This window comes from Episyrphus balteatus, chromosome 3 (assembly GCF_945859705.1).
Source record: "Episyrphus balteatus chromosome 3, idEpiBalt1.1, whole genome shotgun sequence".
Classification (NCBI taxonomy): Eukaryota; Metazoa; Arthropoda; class Insecta; order Diptera; family Syrphidae; genus Episyrphus; species Episyrphus balteatus.
Genome location: NC_079136.1, coordinates 26,683,874 through 26,707,678, shown reverse-complemented (window position 1 = coordinate 26,707,678; position 23,805 = coordinate 26,683,874). Strand labels below are relative to the sequence as shown.

At 32.0% G+C, this 23,805-nt stretch overlaps 2 protein-coding genes across 2 annotated transcripts; one reads left to right on the top strand and one right to left on the bottom strand.

Annotated features, from left to right (window-relative positions):
- Positions 1-1,898: 1,898 nt before the first annotated feature.
- LOC129914192 (RWD domain-containing protein 1) lies at positions 1,899-2,874 on the top strand. The gene is made up of 2 exons (XM_055993323.1): positions 1,899-2,104; positions 2,167-2,874. The coding sequence occupies exons 1-2, from the start codon at positions 2,029-2,031 to the stop codon at positions 2,829-2,831; spliced, it is 741 nt and encodes a 246-aa protein (XP_055849298.1). The 5' UTR covers positions 1,899-2,028; the 3' UTR covers positions 2,832-2,874.
- Positions 2,875-6,547: 3,673 nt separating this feature from the next.
- LOC129915891 (cysteine and histidine-rich domain-containing protein morgana) lies at positions 6,548-10,164 on the bottom strand. Its single transcript, XM_055995590.1, has 4 exons — positions 9,935-10,164; positions 9,520-9,874; positions 6,896-7,304; positions 6,548-6,842 (listed from the first exon to the last, which is right to left on the bottom strand). Exons 1-4 carry the CDS (start codon positions 9,993-9,995, stop codon positions 6,600-6,602), a joined length of 1,068 nt encoding a protein of 355 aa, XP_055851565.1. The 5' UTR covers positions 9,996-10,164; the 3' UTR covers positions 6,548-6,599.
- Between the last annotated feature and the right edge of the window lie 13,641 nt (positions 10,165-23,805).

Genomic DNA, 23,805 nt, shown 5'->3' with positions numbered 1-23,805 from the left:
TTATACTATCTTTCCATGTACCCTAAATCCGAGATTTAGCTAAAATCTCGAGATGTTTTTTTTTTAAATCTACTTCGCTAAATCTCAGATTTGGGCCCAGCTACCCTAAATTTTAGATTTTCACTTTCAATCCGAGATTTAGAATAAAACTCAAAATTTATTCTAAATCTACTTAGCTAAATCTCGAATTTGAGGTAAGAAATAGGTAAGGTAGTTTTAGATAAACCCTCTACAAGAAAACCTCCTTAAGGCCATTTTAAGCTGTTTGTCACAAGCTATCCCAACTAACATTTCAGCTTCGGTTAAGGTATTACAAAAGCTACATTTCAGCTTCTTTAAACTTTAGTAAGGTTGTTGGGCATGGAAAAAGGAGACTATTATACAAGTTTGACCCTCTATAAGAAATTTAAACGAAGCTTTACCGAAGCTCTTCCGAAGCTTTGAGATTTGACAGATAGCTTCAGAAGAGCTTGTATAGCTGTTTAATACATGTCTTATCGAAATTAAAAAAAAAAAAACTACAAAAACAAAAAAGAATTCTCTTTCAACTGGTTTTTATTTGATTTTAAATCATGAATTTTATCTTTTGATCTGAAATTATATTTATTTTTAAATTAGTTTTTAGTAAAATTGATAATAATTTTAAAAGTATATAATTTTTTTATCACACCCAGGAATCGTATTTCGTATCTGCTTGGTGGCAGTCCACCACTCTACCCACTCGGCCATCCTAGCCCAACTAACATTTCAGCTTCGGTTAAGGTATTACAAAAGCTACATTTCAGCTTCTTTTAAACTTTAGTAAGGTTGTTGGGCATGGAAAAAGGAGAACGTTATACAAGTTTGACCCTCTATAAGGATTTTAAACGAAGCTTTACCGAAGCTCTACCGAAGCTTTGAGAGTTGACAGATAGCTTCGAAAGAGCTTGTATAGCTCTTTAATACATGTCTTATCGAAATTAAAAAAACAACTACAAAAACAAAAAAGAATTCTTTTTTAACTGGTTTTTATTTGATTTTAAATCATGAATTTTATCGTTTGACCTGAAATTATATATATTATTCCATTAGTTTTTAGTATATCTATTGATAATAATTTTAAAAGTACATAATTTTTTTTACCACACCCAGGAATCGAACTTCGTACCTACTTGGTGGCAGTCCGCCACTCAACCCACTCGGTCATCCTAGTATATTCATTAATGAAATCAAAAACTTAATCAGTTCAAATAGCAGAAATGTCAAAAAAATGTCTTGGCTAAATTATTCAATGTCAAAACCAAAAAGTGTTCGAGCTAGATTATTCAATATCAAAACCAAAAATCAAATACTAAACTTGGTAATTTCTGTAAAGCTTCTATAAATTCATTTAGCAGGCTTTTCCGAAAAGAATCTTTTTTTCCTTTAAGTTTCTTTAACAGTATTTAAACAACTTATTAGAAGTTGTTAAACAAGTTCGAATTTCTATAAGCAACTTAATTCTGAAGCAAGTTCAATACAAGCTGTATAAAAAGTAGTACCTGCGAGATCTCAATTTATAGAAGCTGTTGTGCTAGTTGGGAGTATATTCATTAATGAAGTCAAAAACTTCATTAAGTTCAAATAGCAGAAATATCAAAACAAAAAATGTCCGAGCTAAATTATTCAATGTCAAAACCAAAAAGTGTCCGAGCTAGATTATTCAATATCAAAACCAAAAATCAAATACTAAACTTGGTAATTTCTGTAAAGCTTCTATAAATTCATTAAGCAGGCTTTTCCGAAAACAAGCTTTTTTTCGTTTAAATTTACTCGTTTCATTCTGTAAGATATTTTATTTGTAATCAAACAAGTTTTCTGTCCCAAAATTTCAGATATTGGCATCACTTAACGTCTCAAACGTCACTTTTGACATTTACCAATTGACATTTTGTCACAACATAACCCTCTTCCTCTAAAAACCGTGTAAATTGGATATCGAGCATCAACGTCGATTGTTTGCAATTATTTATAAATTTTATTTAATTTGTAAATCATATATCCATCAAAATGAGTAGAAACTACGCCGAAGATCAATCTAATGAAATTGAAGCACTAGACTCCATTTATTGCGGTGATATGGAGAGTAAGATCAATTCTACATATTTGGTAATTTTCTTTTTCTATTATCACTTTTTTTTACTTAAGTTCTGGAAACAACACCCTTGCATAAATTCCAAATACCAATTGCCACCGAAGAATTCTCTGCCGATGAGGAAAATGGACTTTCCTGCAATCTTGTCTTCACTTACACTGCCAAATACCCCGACGAAGGTCCAATTGTTGAAATCGAAGATGCATTCAATTTTGAGGATTCATACGAACGTCTCTTGTTGGAACACATACAAGCCACAATCGAAGAACACCTCGGCATGGAAATGATATTCTCTTTAGTTAGTAGTGCTCAGGAATGGCTAAACGAACGATGGGACGATCACAAGAAAGAACAAGAAAACGAAACAGCTCGCAAATTGTACGAAAGTGAAGAAGCCGAACGCAAGAAATTCGAAGGAACTCGTGTGACGGTGGAGACTTTTATGAAATGGAAAATGGAATTTGAAGAAAGTACTGGAATTGCAGCTAAGAGAGAAAAGATTCTGAGCGATGGCAAGAAACTTACTGGCAAAGAATTGTTCCTTTGTGATAATACTCTCAACGAATCTGATATTAAGTTTCTTTTGGAAGCTGGTGAATCGATTGAAAATGTTAAAATCGATGAGACTTTGTTTCAGAGTATTGGCGATTTGGATTTAGGTGATGATCTGGAATCGGATGATGACGATGAGGATTATGTTCCTGGTAAAGATGATTAAATTTAAAAATTAAGGGGGAATAAAAATAATTTTGTTATTAATATTTGGACAAGAATTTTTATTATTAGCTTAGGAATTTTTGTATTTCTAAAATGAACAATTACAGCGGGGTAGGATGTTTCTACTAATTAGCCCCCAAAATACAAGTGTTCTCACGAAGACACTTCCAACAAACGACGATAGCGGATAAATTCATTCAGAGAATTGTGGTGAACACCTTATACACTCCGAAGTATTTAATGCACAGATCCATAAAGAGCAGGAAGCTAACTCGCCCTTATTCATTAAGAACTCTTTAGGTTAGAAGGCATGTTGCTGAAGTAATTGCTCGATTTAGTACTTGACGATGTCAGTCATTTGGGTGTGGCTTTGTGATAAGAGGAAGAATGATGAGTGATGTCACAGTCCGCATCCGAACACAATTCAAAAACATGATGATGGCCTGTACCTACGCTCCAACAAAGGAAAAAGATGACCAAACCCGAAGTACAATGTCGATTATTCTTTTATATTAAGGGCGATTTCAGGCTAATTGACTTTGCACTTGATTTGCGCCTATAAGGGCTAGTTATTCAGTGTTAGGTTAATTCGCATGAAGTTTCGGGCTAAGAATGCATTTACGTGCCTTCACTCAGAGAAGTCTTGTACATTGTAAAGAGCAAAAACAAAATACAAAAAACTTGGGCTGCTTTTAGAGGAAGATTTTACAAGTGATGTGGAGAATATTCAACTATACGGGCTTTATGGCGACATTGGTCTGGTCAGAGAGCTAAAAATATGCTGTCATACTCATTAGGGTGGGTCAAAAAAAAATCGAAATTCTTTTTTTTTGAATTGGTACTCCGAAAAATCGATTGTTAGACCCCTCTAGAATATACACACCAAATATGAGCTCTTTATATTAATGGGAAGGTCCTCCGCTTTGCAATTTTCCATTTTTACATCAAGCTTCTACTAAAAAGAAATAATTTTTTTATTAATTGACTTTTTAGCAAATTTCTTTTCATATTCTTGTAGGAAATTGAACGCTCTACAAAAAAGGCCTTATACACTTTTTTCGTTTATCTAACCGTTGAATAAATATTTGAGGTCCAAAAATCGAGAAAATCTTTAAAAATTCGTTATTTGTTCTTAATTTTGTAACAAATTGAAAAATTATAATGATCAAACGCGCAAGACATATTCTTGTTGGAAATTGATTGTTCCACAAAAAAGGTCTTATTAACTTTTTTCATTAATCTAACCATTCTAAAGATATTCGATGTCAAAGTTAAAAAAAAATATAAAAACATTTTATATTTTTTAAAAATTTCTAATTCACTGAAACTTCATTATTTTCAAATTAGCAAGATATATTCTTGTAGGGGCTTAAACGTTCTACAAAAAATTCCTTGGAATGAAATTGATTGCTTTAACCGTTTAGAAGATATTCGTATCCAAACCAATGCTCACTGATTTCAATAGTTTTTTTATGACCCGTATGCATTGCGATTTGTTTCAGTGAATTAGAAATTTTTAAAAAATATAAAATGTTTTTATATTTTTTTTTAACTTTGACCTCGAATATCTTTAGAATGGTTAGATTAATGAAAAAAGTTAATAAGACCTTTTTTGTGGAGCAATCCATTTCCAACAAAAATATGTCTTGCGCGTTTGATCATTATAATTTTTCAATTTGTTACAAAATTAAGAACAAAAAACGAATTTTTAAAGATTTTCTCGATTTTTGGACCTCAATAATCTATTCAACGGTTAGATAAACGAAAAAAGTGTATAAGGCCTTTTTTGTAGAGCGTTCAATTTCCTACAAGAATATGAAAAGAAATTTGCTAAAAAGTCAATTAATAAAAAAATTATTTTTTTTTAGTAGAAGCTTGATGTAAAAATGGAAAATTGCAAAGCGGAGGACCTTCCCATTAATATAATTTTTTTGACCCACCCTAATACTCATGCAAAGCTTTTTTTATCTCAGCACCTGTCAATTAACTCTAATACTTTTGGTACATTATCCAACATTGTGAACACATTATCTATAGAGTTTTCCTTTCAGCTTAGGAGGTATTCCTCAGTCATAGAAAATGGCAGTTCTCTCGCCACACCAGGGGTCGAATTATGGCACACGATTACGATCATACGTTAACGTTTTGACTATTTCTGTCTCTATTTAATTATTATAAAACGATAGGGACACATAGCAACCATTCTTTAACGAACGTATGCCGTAATTCGACCCCAGCTGTTGATCATACATCTAGGATATTTGAACTTTTCACACTTGAGAAGCACTGTTCCATTAAAAAAAAAAGGTCTGGAATAGGACCATGTGGGTAAAAAAATGGACAGAATACATAATGTCATTTTTCGTGCTATCAGTGAATCACTGTCGGATCTGTCACATTACCTTGAAATAGTAAATCAAGGACTGCCACATGTTATCCTTACGTTGATTCTAGAACGCATCAGGGAAACCCATCGTCTATGTAGTTCTAATACCTCGTAACCCAGAAAAAGGTGATTTTGGGCTAATGATGCAATTATATTGCTGAAAAAAATCCGGATGTAAAAAAAGACCCCGTTTGCCTAAAATCGATATTTTCAGAACTTCCCTTAGTCAAAACCAGATCATTTTTATTACTCCTCATACATTTCATACTTAGTTTTTTGCCTCTCTTGAAAAATCGACTTTTCTGGGTTACGAGGTACTAGAACTACAGCGACGCCATATCATATCTTTTAATTTTCGATCGAATGCCTTTTCTAAATAAACTAGCACAATATGCAAATCATTTGAGGAACCACGATGTTTTTCAATTCTGATTCTTAAATTCTGTATAGCATATGTGGACTATTTTATTTACCCGAAACAAAAACGCAGTCCAACATCGGCCATTCATAATCAGTTCAATGATCTTCAGGGTGTATGACATCACCTTTATCGAAAGTTATGGCATTTGTGTGTATTCCCCTTTCCCTTGGGAGAAGATAATTTCTCTCCACTTATTAGGCATTTTGTCGCCGCTGATGAGCTTGGAAATGGGAATCCTTAGGAATTTAGACCTGATGTCTTCTATCTTTTCCAGAACTTTGAAGGTATTTCGTCTGTACCAATTGTTTTTCCCTTCACCTCCACTCTTATTTCTTCGACTTTCAGTCATACAGTTTGCTTGTCGCAAACTGTCCAAAATTTTTTTTCGTCATACACAAGTAGTAACCTTGAGATATATACTACTGTGTTATTAATTAAAGTTAAGGTAAAAAAATGTAAACAATCTAAACTAAATGGCTTCTTAAGCTAAATAAAGTTAAATTCAAATTATCTTTAGTGAGAGAAATTACTGAGTATTTCATCTTTTTTGAGCCGCTATTTTGAAGATGCACCTTTGCTTATGTTACTTTGTCTTAATTCCTGAGAAGCCTGGCTTGCATCAGCAACAGAATCATATATTCTACCAAGCTCACAATACATGCTTTCCGTACTCTACATTCCCTCTATGCTATTTTCTTGCAACGTCCACATCAAGTCGTGACTTTCCAAGGCTGACAGTACAGGTAGTGAAGAAAATAGCTAGATAATCATCATTCATCAACTTACTCAGGTTTGCTACTAAGGAGGTCTTGCAGTGTCTATGTATGAGGAGAGTGTGTAGTTTACATGTATTTCAAGCTTAAAAGAAAAACATTGATTTTCAAAACTACTAAAAAATGTATCACAAAAATTTTTAAAAACAAAAAGAAAAGTTTATTCTGATTTTCTGAAGAGCACATTTCTTAGGAAATGTCCGTCAGTCTAACACCCGTTGAGACATTTTCAATGTCATCCAAATCGAATTCCGAATCTGAACTGTCAGCAGCTTGTTGATTTTTGACTATTTTCCCATCTGGTTTGGGCTTTGGGACGTCTTTTGTTCGGGGAAAATCCAATTTAGCCCACGAACAAGCTTCTGCCTTTGGCATTGTAATCTCAATTTTAGTTCCATACATCTGAACTTGTGTTTGATCGACTTTAATAATCTGAAAAGATGGTCAATAAATAACGGTTTTGATAATATAAAGTTACAATTTACTCCTCTCAATTCCAAATCTAAATTAAACTCGGAGTCATCTTGTTCAGGAAATACCAAATGAACTTTAAGGCGAATTGGATTAACTTGTACGCTGCTTAACTCATAATGATACATTTTGGCATAAATGGCCACAATGACATTCGAAGGAGTCTGATGCCAATCATATCGGCATTGCACGACTTTTTCTTCGTCATCTTTAAACCATTTGTGTGATCCGTATGCACATCCCGGCTGAGCCATGAATGTACCAAAGTCGGTAGTTTTCTTTTGGCAGCATGACCAGAACTTAAGACCTTCGTGGAAGATTGGAACACCGGGATGATATTGGCATTCGTCATAGTCGCTAGACTCATCTACATACGAGTACTTGCAACCACGATTTTTGCACGCAGTTCCAACGGGAATCTCACTGCGATGGGAGATTATTAATTAAACGAGGAATGACAAGGATATTATTAGAGTTTATTGGTTTATTTAAATAACAATGGTGATATGATAAACAATTAATAGAAAACAGGTCTTGTTTCTAAAACGTTGAAATTAGGAACACTTGGAAGTCACAGAGGCAAGAATTTAACAAGCCTTACAGTGAATCACTAGGAAGCCTCATCAAAAAAGGCACTAAGAAGAAAAATCTTATTTTTGAAATAAGTGATGATGATAGGAAATCAGTAACTTGATACATTTTTAAAGTTTATAGATGCACGGTTTCCTGGTCAAACAAAATGCAAACAACAGTTGCAACTTCTTTCATGAGAATTGTGTAGCTGAATTTCAAAGACTGCATTCACAAAAGATTGCACTCAGTGCGGCTGTTTCCGAAGCTATTTGGATTCGAGGGTTATTGCAGGACTTAAAATTCAAAATGAACCTGTAATAATTTTTGAAGACAACAAAGGCTGTATTGGAATGGCAACAAATTTAGAAACAAAGAGATCGAAATATATCGACATTAAACATCATTTCATTAGAGACCACATTCAAAATGGATTGATGGAAGTTAAAGATATCTTTTGAAATTTTGTTGTTCTTTACTTTATCATATGTTATTTTTTTGGTTATAGTTACTTAGAATGTTGCTTTGCAGCAATTTGTTTGAAGAAGAAAATAATAGAATTTTTAATATCAATAACATATCATTATTTTAACTTTAAATTGCAATTATTCTTTGAATGGGGCATAATTTTGAATAAGGTGGTTGGGAATACTAGAAGCAGAGGGCAAAATTTTTGAAATTTTATAATGTGAGAAAATTTATTTTGAATAAAAACATGACTTTCGGTTATTTTTTTTTTATAATGAGCGCGCACTAAAGGGATAATCTACCCTTAATATGATGAACACAGTACGAGCATTAGGAAAATATTAGTTTTGAAGTCCTGAGTCTTGAAATGGGCTGGAAAAACAGAGGCGGGTAATGCGTTCCACATTCGCGTAGTGCGGCTGAAGAAAGAATCTCTGTATTTGACGGTACGCCCGAAATTGGACTGATGAGCATTTCTGGAAGCGCGAGTGCTACCGTTGAACTGTTTGAGGGGAGTAATGCAACTAGCTACATATTTCTTCTGAGCATTGCTTATAGAAATAACGATAGAACAAGGTGAGGCATGAGATGTTATGCCGGTGCTAGAGAGACGTAATTGTATCAGTTATTGATCTATCACCTATCATTTTTATAGCTCTATTTTGTATTCTATCCAAGAAACTCAACGAGGTTATTGGAGCACCTGTTCATATGTGGGAGTTATATTCGAGCTTTGGACGGATACATATATGCCTTATAAATAACTGCTAGATCAGACGGGGAGAAAAATTTCTTGCATCTTCGGATATGTGTTCATTCCACAGAAGGTGGTTTGTATTGTAATGCACATACCGAGAACTGAAAGCTGGACAGTTTCCTCGATGCAAGTACCACTCATGGAATTGGCATTGTTATAAAAATATTCTAAAAAAAATTGGTCGGTTAACAGTTTTACATTATCTAACAGCAAATCGTTCCTAAAAGATTTCTAAAAAGAACACAACAAATTCTAACAATGCCACTTCAACTTGTTTTCACATACTAACCATAGTTAAATATTCCCAATAGTTAATTATTCCTAATTTTAAAATTTATTCTTAATTGTACATCACTCACCTAACTGATACTATACTTTTCATCTTCAAAAAGTCGTTCAAAGTGATTCATTTTAGATTATCATTTAATATACCCGACCTTAATACGAGAAATGGCCAACCGCAAATGAAATTTTGTCTTTGCATATTATTGCAAAACTTTGCAGAATGGAAATTTGTAGTTTTTTTGTTTGTGCAACGAAATCAAACAATTCTTGGCAAAACTTTGCACTTTTCAGAAAAGTACTTTTTGCTCTGCAAATTTGTGGTTGGTGCAACAAAATTTGCAAAGAAGGAATTTTTGTTTTACTTTTCAAAAAAATAATTTCCTCTTTGCAAATTGGAGTTTGGTGGAACATAATTTGCAAAGTTAAAGTGCAAAGTTGCAAAATGCAAAGTGGTTGGTGCAAAAGAGCCCTATTTTCTATTAATTGTTTATCATATCAACATTGTTATTTAAATAAACCAATAAGCTCTAAGCTCTATAGATGTAAATACAAACTAACCCGGGTTTCAAAGAACTACCATCGTCTTTTCCAGTAGTCTTTGCTTTCAAATTGTCAATAGCTTGCTTTAGAGCTGGTGCAACTGTTGCATTGATTTTAGTTAAAGGCGTATTGAAATCAGGTCGTCCCATTACTTCTGTCTTAATTGGTGGACGTATTTCTTTAGCCGGTGGAGGAACATCAACATTATCTTTGGATTTCTCTGGTTCTGGAGGTTTTACATTTGAATGCTTCGACCGGGTGCAACCTTTGAAGTTAAGGAACTCAGTAAAGTCGACACTTTTTTTCTTACAACATGACCAGCCTTTGTAGGCATCATGGAAGTATGGAGCACCAGGATGATGGCAACAAGAATCTGAATTTAATCAAGAAAATCAATGAGCGGTGTTTTCTTTTTAACAAATTTTTTACTTACCATCATTGTTATTATTTGGGTCGTATGTTTGACCGCAGCCTCGATTATAGCACTGTAGCATATTTAATTCAATGAGATATTTATGTACTATACTTTTTAACTTAAGAAATAAGAATATTGTTTCATAGAAAATAGAATTTTGATTTTATTATTTTTCTAGAAATTTGTAGAAATTGAAAGTATTTTTTGTTCGTTTTCGTTTCGTCCTTGGTTTTTTTGTTGGTTAATCGTTAAAATAAATGTCAGAATTATTACTCGTTACTTTGTAGTTATTTGAATGTCCGACAGGTAGAGCGCATGATGGTAGATGGGAAAGTTAAAGGCATGTGCACACAAAACATTTTTTTGTGAAAAATAAATAATGAAACAAAAATTGATTTTTTTCAAATTGAAATTTGAAATACATACCTACAAATTAAAATCCATCATAGAATCTGTTCATTGTCTACGAAATGTTGCCAGGTAGGTAGCTTTCAAGTTTTATGAGTGAATTTCGATTAATAGAAGATATGCGGTAAAAATTGTAAGGCAATGCCATCACCAGTGGGACTTCTACATATGTACATATCGTGGGCACAAAGCCAAAACCACGAATCTGCAAAATTGTAATTTTGAGATAAACAGCTTCAAAGTTTTGGAAACTCCTGCAATCTTATGGAAACTCGTGTAATTGAAATTGATAGCTTAGGCTTCTAGGACACAGATGGATCGACGCAGTGAATAGAGTTATAGAGGGACCAATAACAAGTAAAATGACATAAGAGTGAAAATGTCCAACAATGCAGATTCACGATTTTGAAGTTGTGGCCTGATCTTACGAACTGACGTATCTGATTTATTCATATTTTAAAGAAGAGCAGTTTTTAGTTTTGTGTACTTCCTTAAGCCTGGTACGCTGTCCGCGCTAAATTTTAGCCGAGATAAAATTCCCATACATGTTATCAATAATTTGTATGGGATCGTTTTTAGCTCAGATAAAAATTTTCGATAATTTGTATGGGAGCTAAAATTTAGAGCGAACAGCGTACCAGGCTTTAATTGGGTGTTATTTCCGTTTTTTTTGTATCTTTGGTATCCTAGTCCAAAAAATGGCAATAGGCCATGATTTTTTTGTAATGATAGGTATACCACCAAATCAAAAAAAACTTTAAGAAATATATCGCATCGCAAAGCATACAAAGCGGTTATTCAAAAATCATTTTTATCAAAAAACAAAACCGACTTCCATGGATCAAAACTAGGTTTCATGGTTTTCTAATAGTTTTCTGCAGGTACCAGCTTTCCAATTTAAAAAGATTTATTAAAATTGGTTAACTCAGTCCAAAGTTTTGAGGTAACAAACAAAAAAAAAAAAAACAAAAAAAATACAGACGAATTGAATACCTCCTCCTTTTTGGAAGTCGGTAAAAAACCCATAAAATTATGATAAAAAAAAATATAGATTTGAAATTCTTGACGATCCAATTTAAGTACGCTGTCCACGAAGAGCTAAACCGAAAGCTAAAAAACGATTTAGTGTGAAATACTATTTAAAAATCACAGAAGACGTAAACCTACTTTGAAAATGATAAATTGTTAGGATAAGAAGGTGGCTTTAAAGTGCGATAAGATAAGCTATGGCCACCACACAAATAAAAAGACCACTTAAAATTAAGCAGACTTCTGCATGGTTTTTTGCCAAGATGACTTCCGTCTTAAATTCTTATTATCATAAAATCTAGGACTAGCATTAATTTTCATTTTAGGGTGTCTGTGAACACTTTTAGGTTATCTCGAAAACCAGCCGTAATGGAGTAAAATGGACTTCTGAATCAATTTTAGTTTCAGGTATTCGAAAGTGAGACTTTATTTACCAAAGTACAGATATTCTTTAAAAATCAAAATCGTTTTTGAGAAAACAACCTTTTTTTATGTCGTTAAAAAATAAATTCAATTAGGGGATCACCAAAAACTATTAACTACAAATTTTGAAGTTAATCGCTTTAGGGGTTAAGGCTGCAGCTTAGATAGGGGCAGACAGATAGGCACACAAAATTCCTAAAAACAGCAGAGATATGAATTTTTAAAGAATCTAAGCTGATTCGAATTCTAGGTGACACCGTATATCTAACATATACATATGTATATGTACATAGTTCTATTTTTAAGTGCAGCAGCTATGGAATTTTGTCGTTTACATTTCGATTGTCATGAAAATCAGGAATTAATAGGTTTTTTTTTTCGTTATTTGTAATATTACACCGTCAGAGGTCATAAAATGCTTTGCGGGTCACTGTGACGTATGCCCAACGTTATTTTCATAGACAAAACTTAAACAATAATTGAATTTGCAAAACTTAAACAGTTAATACAAAATTTCTATTGCTGATAGAATAATATGTAACCAATTTATCTTGTACAAAATCAAATAAATGTGGTTATTTCATAAATAAATTTAAACAGTTAATATAAAATTTCTTTTAGTTATAAGATAATGTAACCAATTAAGTTTTGCAATAGAAAAATTGTTTCGCATACGTCACAAGGACCCGAATATCGTCGCGCGAATATGCGACGATATGCGGGTCTTAAGCTTAAATATGTAAAATGAGTCTGTATATGGAATGTTATAAGCAGCGGAACCCTCTTCTACTCCAAACTTCGGTCTATGTGTTGTCTTTAAGCGTAAACGAGGAGGCACCATAAATCCATGTTTTAAATTTTGCGATTTACACTTTATGTAAAAAAAATCCATTAATGAACCACAAAAAATATTTTTTCAGATGCCTATGCACGCCTTTTGCACTTAATCGGTAAGGCCAAAAGTGTGTTTTTCACCTTGAACGAATACAAAATTTGACTTTGCACAAGCACTAGCTACTCTTAAATAGTCTCTTCTTTTCCACACTTTTCTAAAGTAAGATTGACAGACAGTTAAAACTCTTAACATTCTTGTAACACGACTTGTTAGCTTTTTTTTACCTTCATAAATTGAATCTTCATTACCGTTAATTGCAAATCATACATATAACCATTTCATTTAGCCATAGCATTGAAATAATTTTGCGTATATCTGATTCATCTATATTATACCTATATATATGTATGTACAATTATTATAAAAAAAAAAAACAAATGATAAACTCTTGAGTTTCCATTGAATTTTATAAACAATCATATTCTTGCATTTGTAGGTACTTTTACCTGCCAAATTGCTGGGTTGTATTTCAAGTTTCTTTTATTCAAAACACTTTTTAATCGTAAAGTAGTCATAATTGATTATTATCTACTTACCACAGCAGCAATGGCGCGGCGTTAAATCTAAGGTCACCACGTCCATGTGCATAAAGGTAGGCTATACAAACATTACTGGTATTTTCTTAGAGCCAACAGATGGTGAGTGATCTTAGCGCGTGTGAGGCAGGTATGCATACGTGACCACCTTGTCTGCTAGCTAACTACCAGTTCTTGTTTTGTTCTTGGCAAATTTTCAACCTTTTTTTTTCTGCTAACTTTTCTCTCTCGATTAGAGTAACATAATACTGCCAGTGGCTATTTAATTAGTTACCACTTAAAGTTTTAAAGGCTCAAAAGTTTTGTTTTCTCTTAACGCCTTTTGATGGAATTTGATGGACACAAATATTTTTCATGATCGACATTCTTGTGCAATATCCCACGCTGTCGGAATGCGGTTTGTATAGCATTGAAAAAAGACAATTGACAATGTTGGTCGAGAGCCAAGCTTCATCGCGTTGTAAATTATATGCATCTGGTTCAAAACTTCCTTACAATAATAATACACCTGACGAATGGCGCTTTGAAGGCTTTTTATGGTCAATATTCATTAACTTATTACTTGTTTGTACAACAACAAAAGCTAATTGAGCACTGTTCATGTAATTTTAGTTAAAATTGTTCTTGAAAAAGTATTGTCTCTTATAAAGTTATGGTTTGAAAAAGAGTGTGAACAGGGTCCCTATTTCATCGAACTATTCTTAGAAGGAAAGGCCCCCAGAACACGAACAAAGAAGATTTTATCTCAGTCTAAAGAGAAATTCTGTTGCTATGCCTGTAATACATGTGATGTTTGCAATATAAACGATAAACAACTCATACTTAACAGTAACCAATTAAATTATGCTTGCAACTATAGTATAAATGCACAAAAGTGGACACGTTTTTTGAATTGAAAATACATTTAACTTTAATTTGCAGTGATGTTTTAAACACAGTTTAAGGTTTTAATTAATTTCTCTTTGTTGATGTTTTTTATTGCATTTAATGATTATTGCAAAATTATCATATTTGCATGAAATTTTCATTCAGTTGTCAAGCAATTATCAATGTCATTTCACAACCACTTTAATGTGTGTGGTTTTGCAGTAGAGTTAGTGCAGAAATATTGCACTGTGGTGTATTGTCAAGTGCAATCTTTTGTTTTATGGTTTAAAGTCAAGGTGATGTATTCATATATTGATAATTGCAGGAATTAATTACGTATATCAGCGAATGAGGAATCACCTGTCTTGTGAAATAAAATGGCACAAATAAAGTACTTTCGTTTAACTTCTTTGCCTTTTTAGTTAGAGCTCTGTCTCTAATTTTAAATGGCTTTAAAACTCTAGGGCTTTTTGTTGTGGTCAGGGAAATTCTGATGACAAAAACATGGAAACATTATAAACAAAAATAAATCCGTAGAAAAATAATACGTATACACCATAGTGACCCAAATATTGATGATTCGTTAATTTAAAGAGAAGGTGTTTAACTTTTAATGCATGGCTTTGGTCCTTTGTTGACTTTCTAGAAAAGACATTTTTTAAACTTGGGTCAGTAAAGCTAGGTTTAAGCTTTTAATCTAAACACGGCGTGGTATTGTTTTGTTGCAAAATCTATATGGACACAAAACATTTTTAGAGTAAAAGCTATATCCTTAAAAAATTTATTATTGATTTATGTGATAGTGGAGCTTGGAAAATGCATATAACTTTGTTAAATTTTTTGCGTCATATACATTTGTGCATTCGATTACACATCCTTCGGTGGCCACGCTTTTGAAGATCTATTTTACCCTTTTTTCAAATAAAGATTTATTTTACAAGCTTTGACATACCCCAATAAAAAAGTTCAAATCAAACAATTTTACAGACCAATTCACCGGTTCACAACCATTTTCGATAAAAAAACACATCTTCGTCCACTCTTTATGAGGCATTTGTCGCCTTGCTTCAATTCAATCATGAAATAGCAGTTTGCAATATACGAGTAAGTGAACTCAAGATTTAAAATAGTATAATAGATAAAACCTTAACCAAAATTTGGAGGCGAAAAATTTTAATTCCAGACATTTTTTTAAATGAATACAACTTTAAATAAATTTTTTTACGATTAAAAAGATATATATATAATTTGGTAATTTTTCTATTTTACTACATCTAATATACCTACACAAAAAATCATTCTCAATACACTTCCATAGATCTAAAACAGAAATTCAAATGGCTTAAAAACACGTATAGATAATATAATTACACTGTGCAAGTTTTTTCAAAAAAATTTTTGAGACAAGTTCGCGCTGTTCACTGTTCCCCCCTATTTCGGACTTGAGAAATCGATTGGCATCATTAGTTTTTCGATTTATCGGTACGACTTCGAACAAAGTTTTTTTTAAATAATTTTAAGCATTTTGCCCGGTTTAAAGTCATTTTACTTGTTTATATTGCTATTTTTTTCTGCTAAAACGCGTTATTTTACTACCAGCATAAACTACTGGCTTTGTAAAAATGTATATCTTAGTAATAAATGTGTTGCCGTTGTGTTTTAATAAAAATTTTTTTTACATTTGAAGCCGATTTGTGAGAAAATTGCTTCTACCGCCTAAACTATTTAATCTTATCCTTAACTCCCAGTCAACAACGCACATGTCAAAGATTTCGGCTTGCACAGTGTTATCAATTATTTTTAAATATTTCTTTTCTTAATACCACTTTTATACACAATATTTTTCATAACTATATTATGTTATGTTATTATCAGGGATAGGATGTTGTGGAATTTGCCTTTTTTTCTTGCTTGATCGTACGACATTATAGATTAAATACAACCACGTTTCACGTTTGCCTCGTGCCAAATATATGTATTTTATTTTGCCTTTTTTTTGCCTTTTCTTTCGTTATTGCCTTATTTTGCCTTTTCTTTTGTTATTGCCTTTTTTTTGTCTTTTTCTATGTTTTTTTTATCTTTATAGCGTCTTAAAGGTAATGCCTACACACAAAACACTCAAATATACAAACAAAAAGCTAACTTACTCAGTATATTACTTACTCAATATATCTATTATATTAAAAATTCACTAATTACCCCACACAAACAAAATTCGAATGAAAAGATCTACCTATGCAACTTGTTTGTCTGCTATTGCTACCATTTATTGTCTTCTACGTTCTATTGCGCGGCCGACAACCGACACGTATCAGAGTTCAAAAGCTAACTTACTGAATTTACAATTATACTCCATTGAAGAAGTTCTCCAGATTTTGGACATAATCCAGAGAGATTTGGAAGCTGCGAAAGGGGCAGTCGCAAAAGATGTTTTTGAGAAATACAGATCAATTTTTTTTTGCAAATAAGGGACTCGAAAGAGTTGAACAAATAAATTGCGTAATACATTGGAACACAAATCCAGGGGTCGAACTACGGCATACGTACGTTAACGTATTGACGCTTTATGTCTCTATCATTTTCTTCTAATTAAATAGAGAAAGCAATAGTCAAAACGGTAACGAACTTATGCCGTAGTTCGACCCCAGAGCACCCGGCAAATGTTGAAGTGGGCGATGTCGAGTTATTTAATTGCGGTCCAGTCGTCTCTACAGATGTAGAGAGATATTTTAGCTCCTTTAGAGCACTCTTAAGCCTGTTACGCTGCTCGCGCTAAATTTTAGCTCCAATACAAATTATCGAAAAATTTTAGCCGAGCTAAAATGAGTCCCATACAAATTATCGATAACTTGTATGGAAGTTTTATCTTGGCTAAAATTTAGCGCGAGCAGCGTACCAGGCTTTAAGGGACAATCGCAGGCGCTTGTTAACTGAAAATTTTAAAAAAACTCATGATTGTTCAAAATTACTGCAATTAATTTTTATATTTCATTATTTTCTCAAAAAATGCCTTTTTATGCCTTTTTGGGAGTTTTATTTTGCCTTTTTTTAAGTTTTAAGGTCCACAAGATCCTATCCCTGGTTATTATCATTTATGTTTTAAAAAGTTCACTGAGGGAAAAAATATATTGAATTTGAAAAGTCGTTGTTTCAAAAATACAAAACCATCAAAAATTAACCTTTTTTCACGTTCATTTCAAAATGGTCATCTTCAATGTGATTTTCATTGATTTCACGTTGTTTTATGGTGGCTTTTCTATCAGTTTTCCAAGAAATATGACGTGTACTAAAATGGGTTAACGTGTCAATGTTATTAGCAATCAAATCACCTTACACTTAATAACCTAATGGTGTGCAAAAAGTTTTTAAAATCGACGTAATATAGATTTATCATATGCATAGTTTTAATTTCATTTGTTAGAAGCGAACATAAATAAACCGTCATTCCCGGAACGCTTGTTTCATAATATATTAAAATAAAAAAAATATTTTATTGGTGATTGACATAGCTGTGCTTTTGGTAAGGAAAAGTCATATTTAATTTATTTAAGACCTACAATCTTAATTTAACACGTTTTCTTTGAGGAAATCACCAACATTTGGGGGGACGTTCGTTTAGTACCTACTACTTTTTGTGTTTGACGGTAAATTCAAGTACCTACAAATTTTATGCTCTGCCGGTTTATGAACCAAATAAAAAAAGCTATACCAAACATTTGAGCAGGAAATTATTTTCAAAAAACAAAGCTAATTTTTTTTTTAAATAAACCAACAAACTAAACTAATATGTTATGTGCAGTTTCCCAAAAGAAAAATGACTTATTAGAAGATAAATCAAAAGTTCGGATTTCAAATATTCTTCTTTTCGTTGATTATTTCGTGTTCATATACGTGTGATGCAGTAGTGCATTTTATTTAACAATAGTAACATGAAAGGTATGTACAATATGTACATGGTCAAATCTGTCTTTGAAAAACAAAATTCAGGAATTTCATATTTCTTGAACAATACATTGTAAAAAGAATGTATTCATCATTGGTAGCTTCATTTTCTTGAGACATGCAAATAAATTATAAACAATAATTAGAATTACCTTAAGAAAATATAAATAAACGCAGATCTAGGAAGGGAGCGAAAGATTGATTGTAGAGGAAGTGTAGAAGGTGCGTGGGACCGTAAATTATGGTTTAACTTTTAAGAAAATTTACATTGCCTTGAATGTTATTAGTTAATCATATAGCATGAAGTTAAAAAATATCATGTTTAATATATAGTCGCTCATAATTTTTGGAGATTTTGAAGAAGAATAGAACATTACAATCAATGTAAGTGTTTAGAAGAACTTGAAACAATATAATGAAATGTTCAACACTGATATTTTTGACCCAAGAATATTTCAATTCAAACAAAATCAATCACTTCTTCTTTGTCTTACAACTTGTTCCGGTCTTCTTTGCTTAGCTTATTGCTAGCTCATTTATCATAATTCGAACCTGAAGGAAATAATTATATTTGTTAAAGATACCCATATAAAAAGGTAGGTATAGTTTAATTTAATTGACATAAATCACCGATAAAAATCTTTAATCTGATCATCATTGGAATTATTGCTTAAGGTTAACAAAAGAAAATCAAGAATTTGAAGAACTAACAACATTATAGTAACAATATTTTTTTAATGAGAACTTCCTGAAACTTAATCTTTTGACTTGCAAGAATAATCTTCCCACGACGCGACAACAATAATACTACATTTATGCAAATGTTATTTTTTTTTATTAATTCTTTATATAAATCCAAAGATTCATCTCATAAAAATAGAAAAAAAAAGCAGAAACAAACATACAAATCATGGATCGCCAAAGGCTTTAACAATAAGTTACTCAGAATGAATATAACAAACACATGACATCGCTCAAGGCCAACATTGTTGAGCTAAGATCAACTATAATAACTGTATTTATGAAATAATAAGCCACATAACATATATTACACACACACAAACATAGTTTAATTGAGCACTATAGTGTATCCGCACAGATCAAGTTCAAAGTCAAGCAACGAACCTGTGCACTCTGTGTGGCAAGCAACAACCAACAAAACCAAAGCTGACAGCGCCAAGTTAGGCTCTATGTTTCAAATGTCAGCGCAATTATCGTTGGCGGTGACACACAAACGTGGCATCCATATGCGGCAAATTTGCAACCCACTTCAGTTAATTAGGTATGCTAAAATCCAATTAGTTGTACGATAAGGAAGGAAGGAAGCTTATAGCTGTTGTAAATTAGCCTATTAACGAGTATGTATAACGGTACAAATAAGGCAGTAAAAAATTGCACATATACGCTATAGGGCAAAGCATCAACAACTTAAAAAAAAAGTTGAGCAAATCCGTATATGAAAAATCGATGGTATAAATTCAAGTTCAAGAGTCATGCAACAAGTTTGATTAATTTTCAAGTTCACCAGGGCAAGCTGTTAAAACTACTTTAAGCTTAATCGAAATAGGTAGGTTGGTATATTTATAACCTTTTATTTTTCTTGCCGAAACATTTTATTTTTTTGAAATTTTTAATGTATTGGTGCTATAAATTAACGATATCTAACAATTCTGTTGCCAATCCACATTAAATTGTTGTATGTGGCACGATATATTTTTATGCTGCCATCTGTTGAACGCCAAGTTCGTTTAATGTCGATCCCTTGACGCATGTGCGTATAGCTTTTGAAAAAACTGCATTCATATGTATATGCATGTATGTTTTGTAGTTTGTTCCATTTTAACGGTTGTGGTCAATCTTGTTCAAATAAGCTTTAAACTAGATTTAATTTATTGATTTGTTTTGCCTGGTGGCAACGAACGCATGTTAATTTTATAGCTACCAGCAAAGTTGTTCCTATTATTCATAACTGTCGTTTGAGATTCGATATTATAAATTATTTAATGAATCGTATTGCGTTAGACAAGATTTTAATAAGATGTAGGAAGTATGTAAAGAAAGTGTTAATTATAAACAAGAACTTGTTCTTAAAGACTCGGAAAATTCTGTAAAAATTTATTAATTGTTTGACTATTATTACCCGGAACAGGAAGTAGCTAAACATCCTGTTATTTTATTGTGAAATATTATTTTAATCTGAGCACAAACCAAAAATTGTTTGAATATAACATTTTATATAATTATTGGTCGTAGTTCTTTATAAGATAAAAATACCTAATAGTTTTCAATATTCCATTTATACAGGGTGTCCTGGAACCCGGAATGAGTTAAGGGCATTTTGGGGAATGGTTCTTGGATATATATGCTAAGAAAAAAATTGTGCTTCAGCAAACCTGATACCCTTTAGCGATGATTTAAGAAAACGCTTACTTTGGATTACCCATTTTTGACTAAAGTAGGAAAACACATTTTTTAAAGATTTTACCTGGTACAGATTTTTTTTGTTCATTATTGTTTTCTTTATAAGAATAAATTTGTAAAACACTATGTATATTATACATTTATCGAAGAAAATCGGCCCCAAAGTCGAAAATGATCATGGGTAAGAAAAAATGAATACCTATCCTTTAAAAATTATTATCTGAGCAATAAAAACAGATATTAACATTTTTTAATTGCAGTTACAAAGAATTACATTTCTTCTAAAAATTAAGACATTAATGAAGTTTCATAAGTTTCAACTGAGAAATTAACATTTACATGAGTAAATGCATACCAAAATAAGCGTTTTCTTAAATCAAAGCTAAAGGGAATCAACTTTGCAGATAGAAAGTTAGTGTAAAAAATTTTTTTTCTAAGAATGTACTCAACAATCATCCCACAAAATCCAGGACACCCTGTATATAAAACTATCAACACTTTTCGAAATCAAATTGTTCACAACAATTTCCTAGCTGGTATTCAAACAGCTTCAAGTACCCCCAGTCACCTGATTTGAATGCCATTGAGCATCTATGGAACTATTTGAAACGAAAGTAAGGAAGCAATCAAATGATTATCTGAAACGGGTCTCACAGGAAGATTGGTTAAGATTTGAATCAAATGTTGCATCAAATCTAGTAAAACTAATGGCTTCTGCAAAATTTGCCCTTTTCAGTTCTAGGGGTATCCAAGAAAGTATTAAAAAAAGTTAAATAATTTTACTTTCTGATATAAATTTTGTACTTTTTTTTAGTTTTTGGTTATAGTTTTACATCCATTTTCGTTCATTAAAATAAATTTTATGTTGAACTTTAAATATACGTTTGAAATTATTTTAAATAACTATGAACAAGATAATTATTTTATGGATTGTAATTAACTATTCTGTAGAGAATTTTTTAAATATATCGTTAAGAGAGACAAAAATCTTTTAATAACTTGTAAATGTTAAGAATTTAAGTACATTATAGTAATCAATTAAAACCCAATACAAGTTCCTTATGTTGAAATAAGAAATATGACAAAGAATTTAAAACAAAAATGTCACTGACATTTAAGTGAGCTGTTAAGTCATTAAATATATTATGTGTTAGTCATTAAACCTTTTTAAGGAAAGATATTTAATAATGTTACTTAATTAAAATATATACATGTAATTTAACTGGAATCATTTCAATGAACTTTTTAGAATCACGATGTGGGAAATAATTTGTTTTATCAAGAAGTATTTAAAACACACGTTTGTCGTATGTGTCATATAAGGTCAATTGAAGTAATTATATAAATCAAGTTATTTTCACACGACCCGATATATGTATCATCCTTTGGAAAAATCAAGTTTTTTTATTTTTATCAGTTAAATTAGGAAGAACCAATATAATTATATGAAGGCACTTTATTGCAACCCTAAAGTTTACGTAAATTCTAAGTTAAATTTTTATACAAAATAATGTTTTTTTTACAATTTTTCTACCGAGTTCAAACGGCTAAGCTGAGATGAACTTTTTATTAATCTTGGAGGCTTTGTCAATACCTTGAACCTTTGAAAAAAAATCCATCTGTAATAAGCTGGATTTGAACTGCAACTGAGTCATTTTACCTATCTCAATAAAAAATAATCACTTCATTTCCATAGATTTCATGGGGCCGATTGAAACTTTTGTACATTTTTGTTGCATTTTGACGAACAATGAACAAAACTGTGGGAAGTGGGGTGTGACAGTCGGCATCAGTAAAGTTCTAACATTCGTTATGTTTAAGTAAAAAACAGAACTGAGGGGAGCCGGAGACATTTGTCAAAACTTTAATTTTAACTCACAATCGAAAAAAAAACAATAATCATTTTTATCTAAAAACAAAACCGACTTCCATGGATCAAAACAGGATTTTATGGTTTTTCTAATAGTTCCCATGGCTTAAACTGACCGAAATACAGACGAATTGAATACCTACCTCCTCCTTTTTGGAAGTCGGTAAAAAGTTTAAGGATTCGAATAGTTTTGCATCCAATATAATTCTACACCATCGAACACTCTAAAACGTTCTAATTTTAATTAAAAATGTTTTTTTTCTTGATTTTTAATACGCTTTTAAGTTTTACTTTCTGTTTAAAAAAAAAAGTAATAAATTTGGCATCCGACTAGAACATGGTATTTCCTTTTTTACTTTAACCTTGAAATTTAAATGTGCCACCCAAATTAAACGAGCACACGCTTTTCTAAAAAGGTCTAATGACAAAAACACAAATGTATTCAAGAAAAAGACAAAATAAATTCTTCAATTTCCCACGTCTTTTTAACTAACTTATATGGTTAAATATAATTTATTTTATAAAGATATAATAGTCTATAAAGTAAAAACAAATAGATAGAACCCATGCATACACAAATCCGGAAACTGCAACCAAAATAAAATTTTGTTTTCGTTTCAAATGAAAATATTACTCATACGCCCAAGTGACCCACAAACAAATGCAAATTCCTAAACCAAACTGCCGTTTGGAGTATAATATTATGTTTGGGCATAGCTAAAGCAATATCTACATATACTTTCGACTGTCATGGTCATTTCAGCTTCACCGTCTTCCAGTCTTGTTGAAACAAATAATGTCGCGGCGCTAAATTGTCGCCAACTTAAACTCGAGAACTTGTTCAAGAACTGATTCATATACAAACAAATCGACTTGTTCTCTAATAGGTGGTAAGATTAAGAAGAAACTACCGTCTGGCTGTGGCTTCCACCACAACCGCATGCAAAACGTTGCAAACAAAATTTTGTATGTCAGAGAATTTTTGTCACTTTTCGCTTTCAATCTGTATGCAAACAAACTGGTTCCCACATCCAATATAATTATATGCATCGCAAAGCTTGAGAGTTTTAAGACATCTGGTGCATGTGCATTTTCCTGGACCGCGATCACCGATACGCTTTTTCAGATATTATACAAGCAAGCGCAACAAATACAGCATGTTGTATACTGATGAGATGATTCTCGTGAATAAGTTCAATTGTGTGCACTATGATTATGCTAAGCAAAAATATTTTAATTGTATTAGTGGTGGTTTAAGTTAGATACACAGATACAAAACAATCTGTTCGTTTGTTGCTCGAATACACATACAAGCAATAGCAAGTTTATTGTTATTATTATTGTTTGTTGGATAAGTTGCGAGTAGAGCAGCGCACATGCGAGAGCTTATGTTTGTGAAGTTTCTGCTGGTGCTGAATTGGCTTTTGTTTTTGTTGATAATAGGTTTTAGTATGAGGCTCTATAGTTACCAAGGTGGTGAAGTTATCATCAAGTGAAT

What these genes read in the sequence shown, in the direction of transcription:
- LOC129915891 (XM_055995590.1), bottom strand. Translation starts at nt 9,995, where the DNA reads ATGCTACAGTGCTATAATCGAGGCTGCGGTCAAACATACGACCCAAAT. An exon ending in CCCAAATAATAACAATGATG is followed by an intron (nt 9,875 to 9,934) that starts GTAAGTAAAAAA and finishes GATTAAATTCAG; the next exon opens with ATTCTTGTTGCCATCATCCT. An exon ending in TAGATTTGGAATTGAGAGGA is followed by an intron (nt 6,843 to 6,895) that starts GTAAATTGTAAC and finishes CCATCTTTTCAG; the next exon opens with ATTATTAAAGTCGATCAAAC.
- LOC129914192 (XM_055993323.1), top strand. Translation starts at nt 2,029, where the DNA reads ATGAGTAGAAACTACGCCGAAGATCAATCTAATGAAATTGAAGCACTA. An exon ending in TTATTGCGGTGATATGGAGA is followed by an intron (nt 2,105 to 2,166) that starts GTAAGATCAATT and finishes TTTTTACTTAAG; the next exon opens with TTCTGGAAACAACACCCTTG.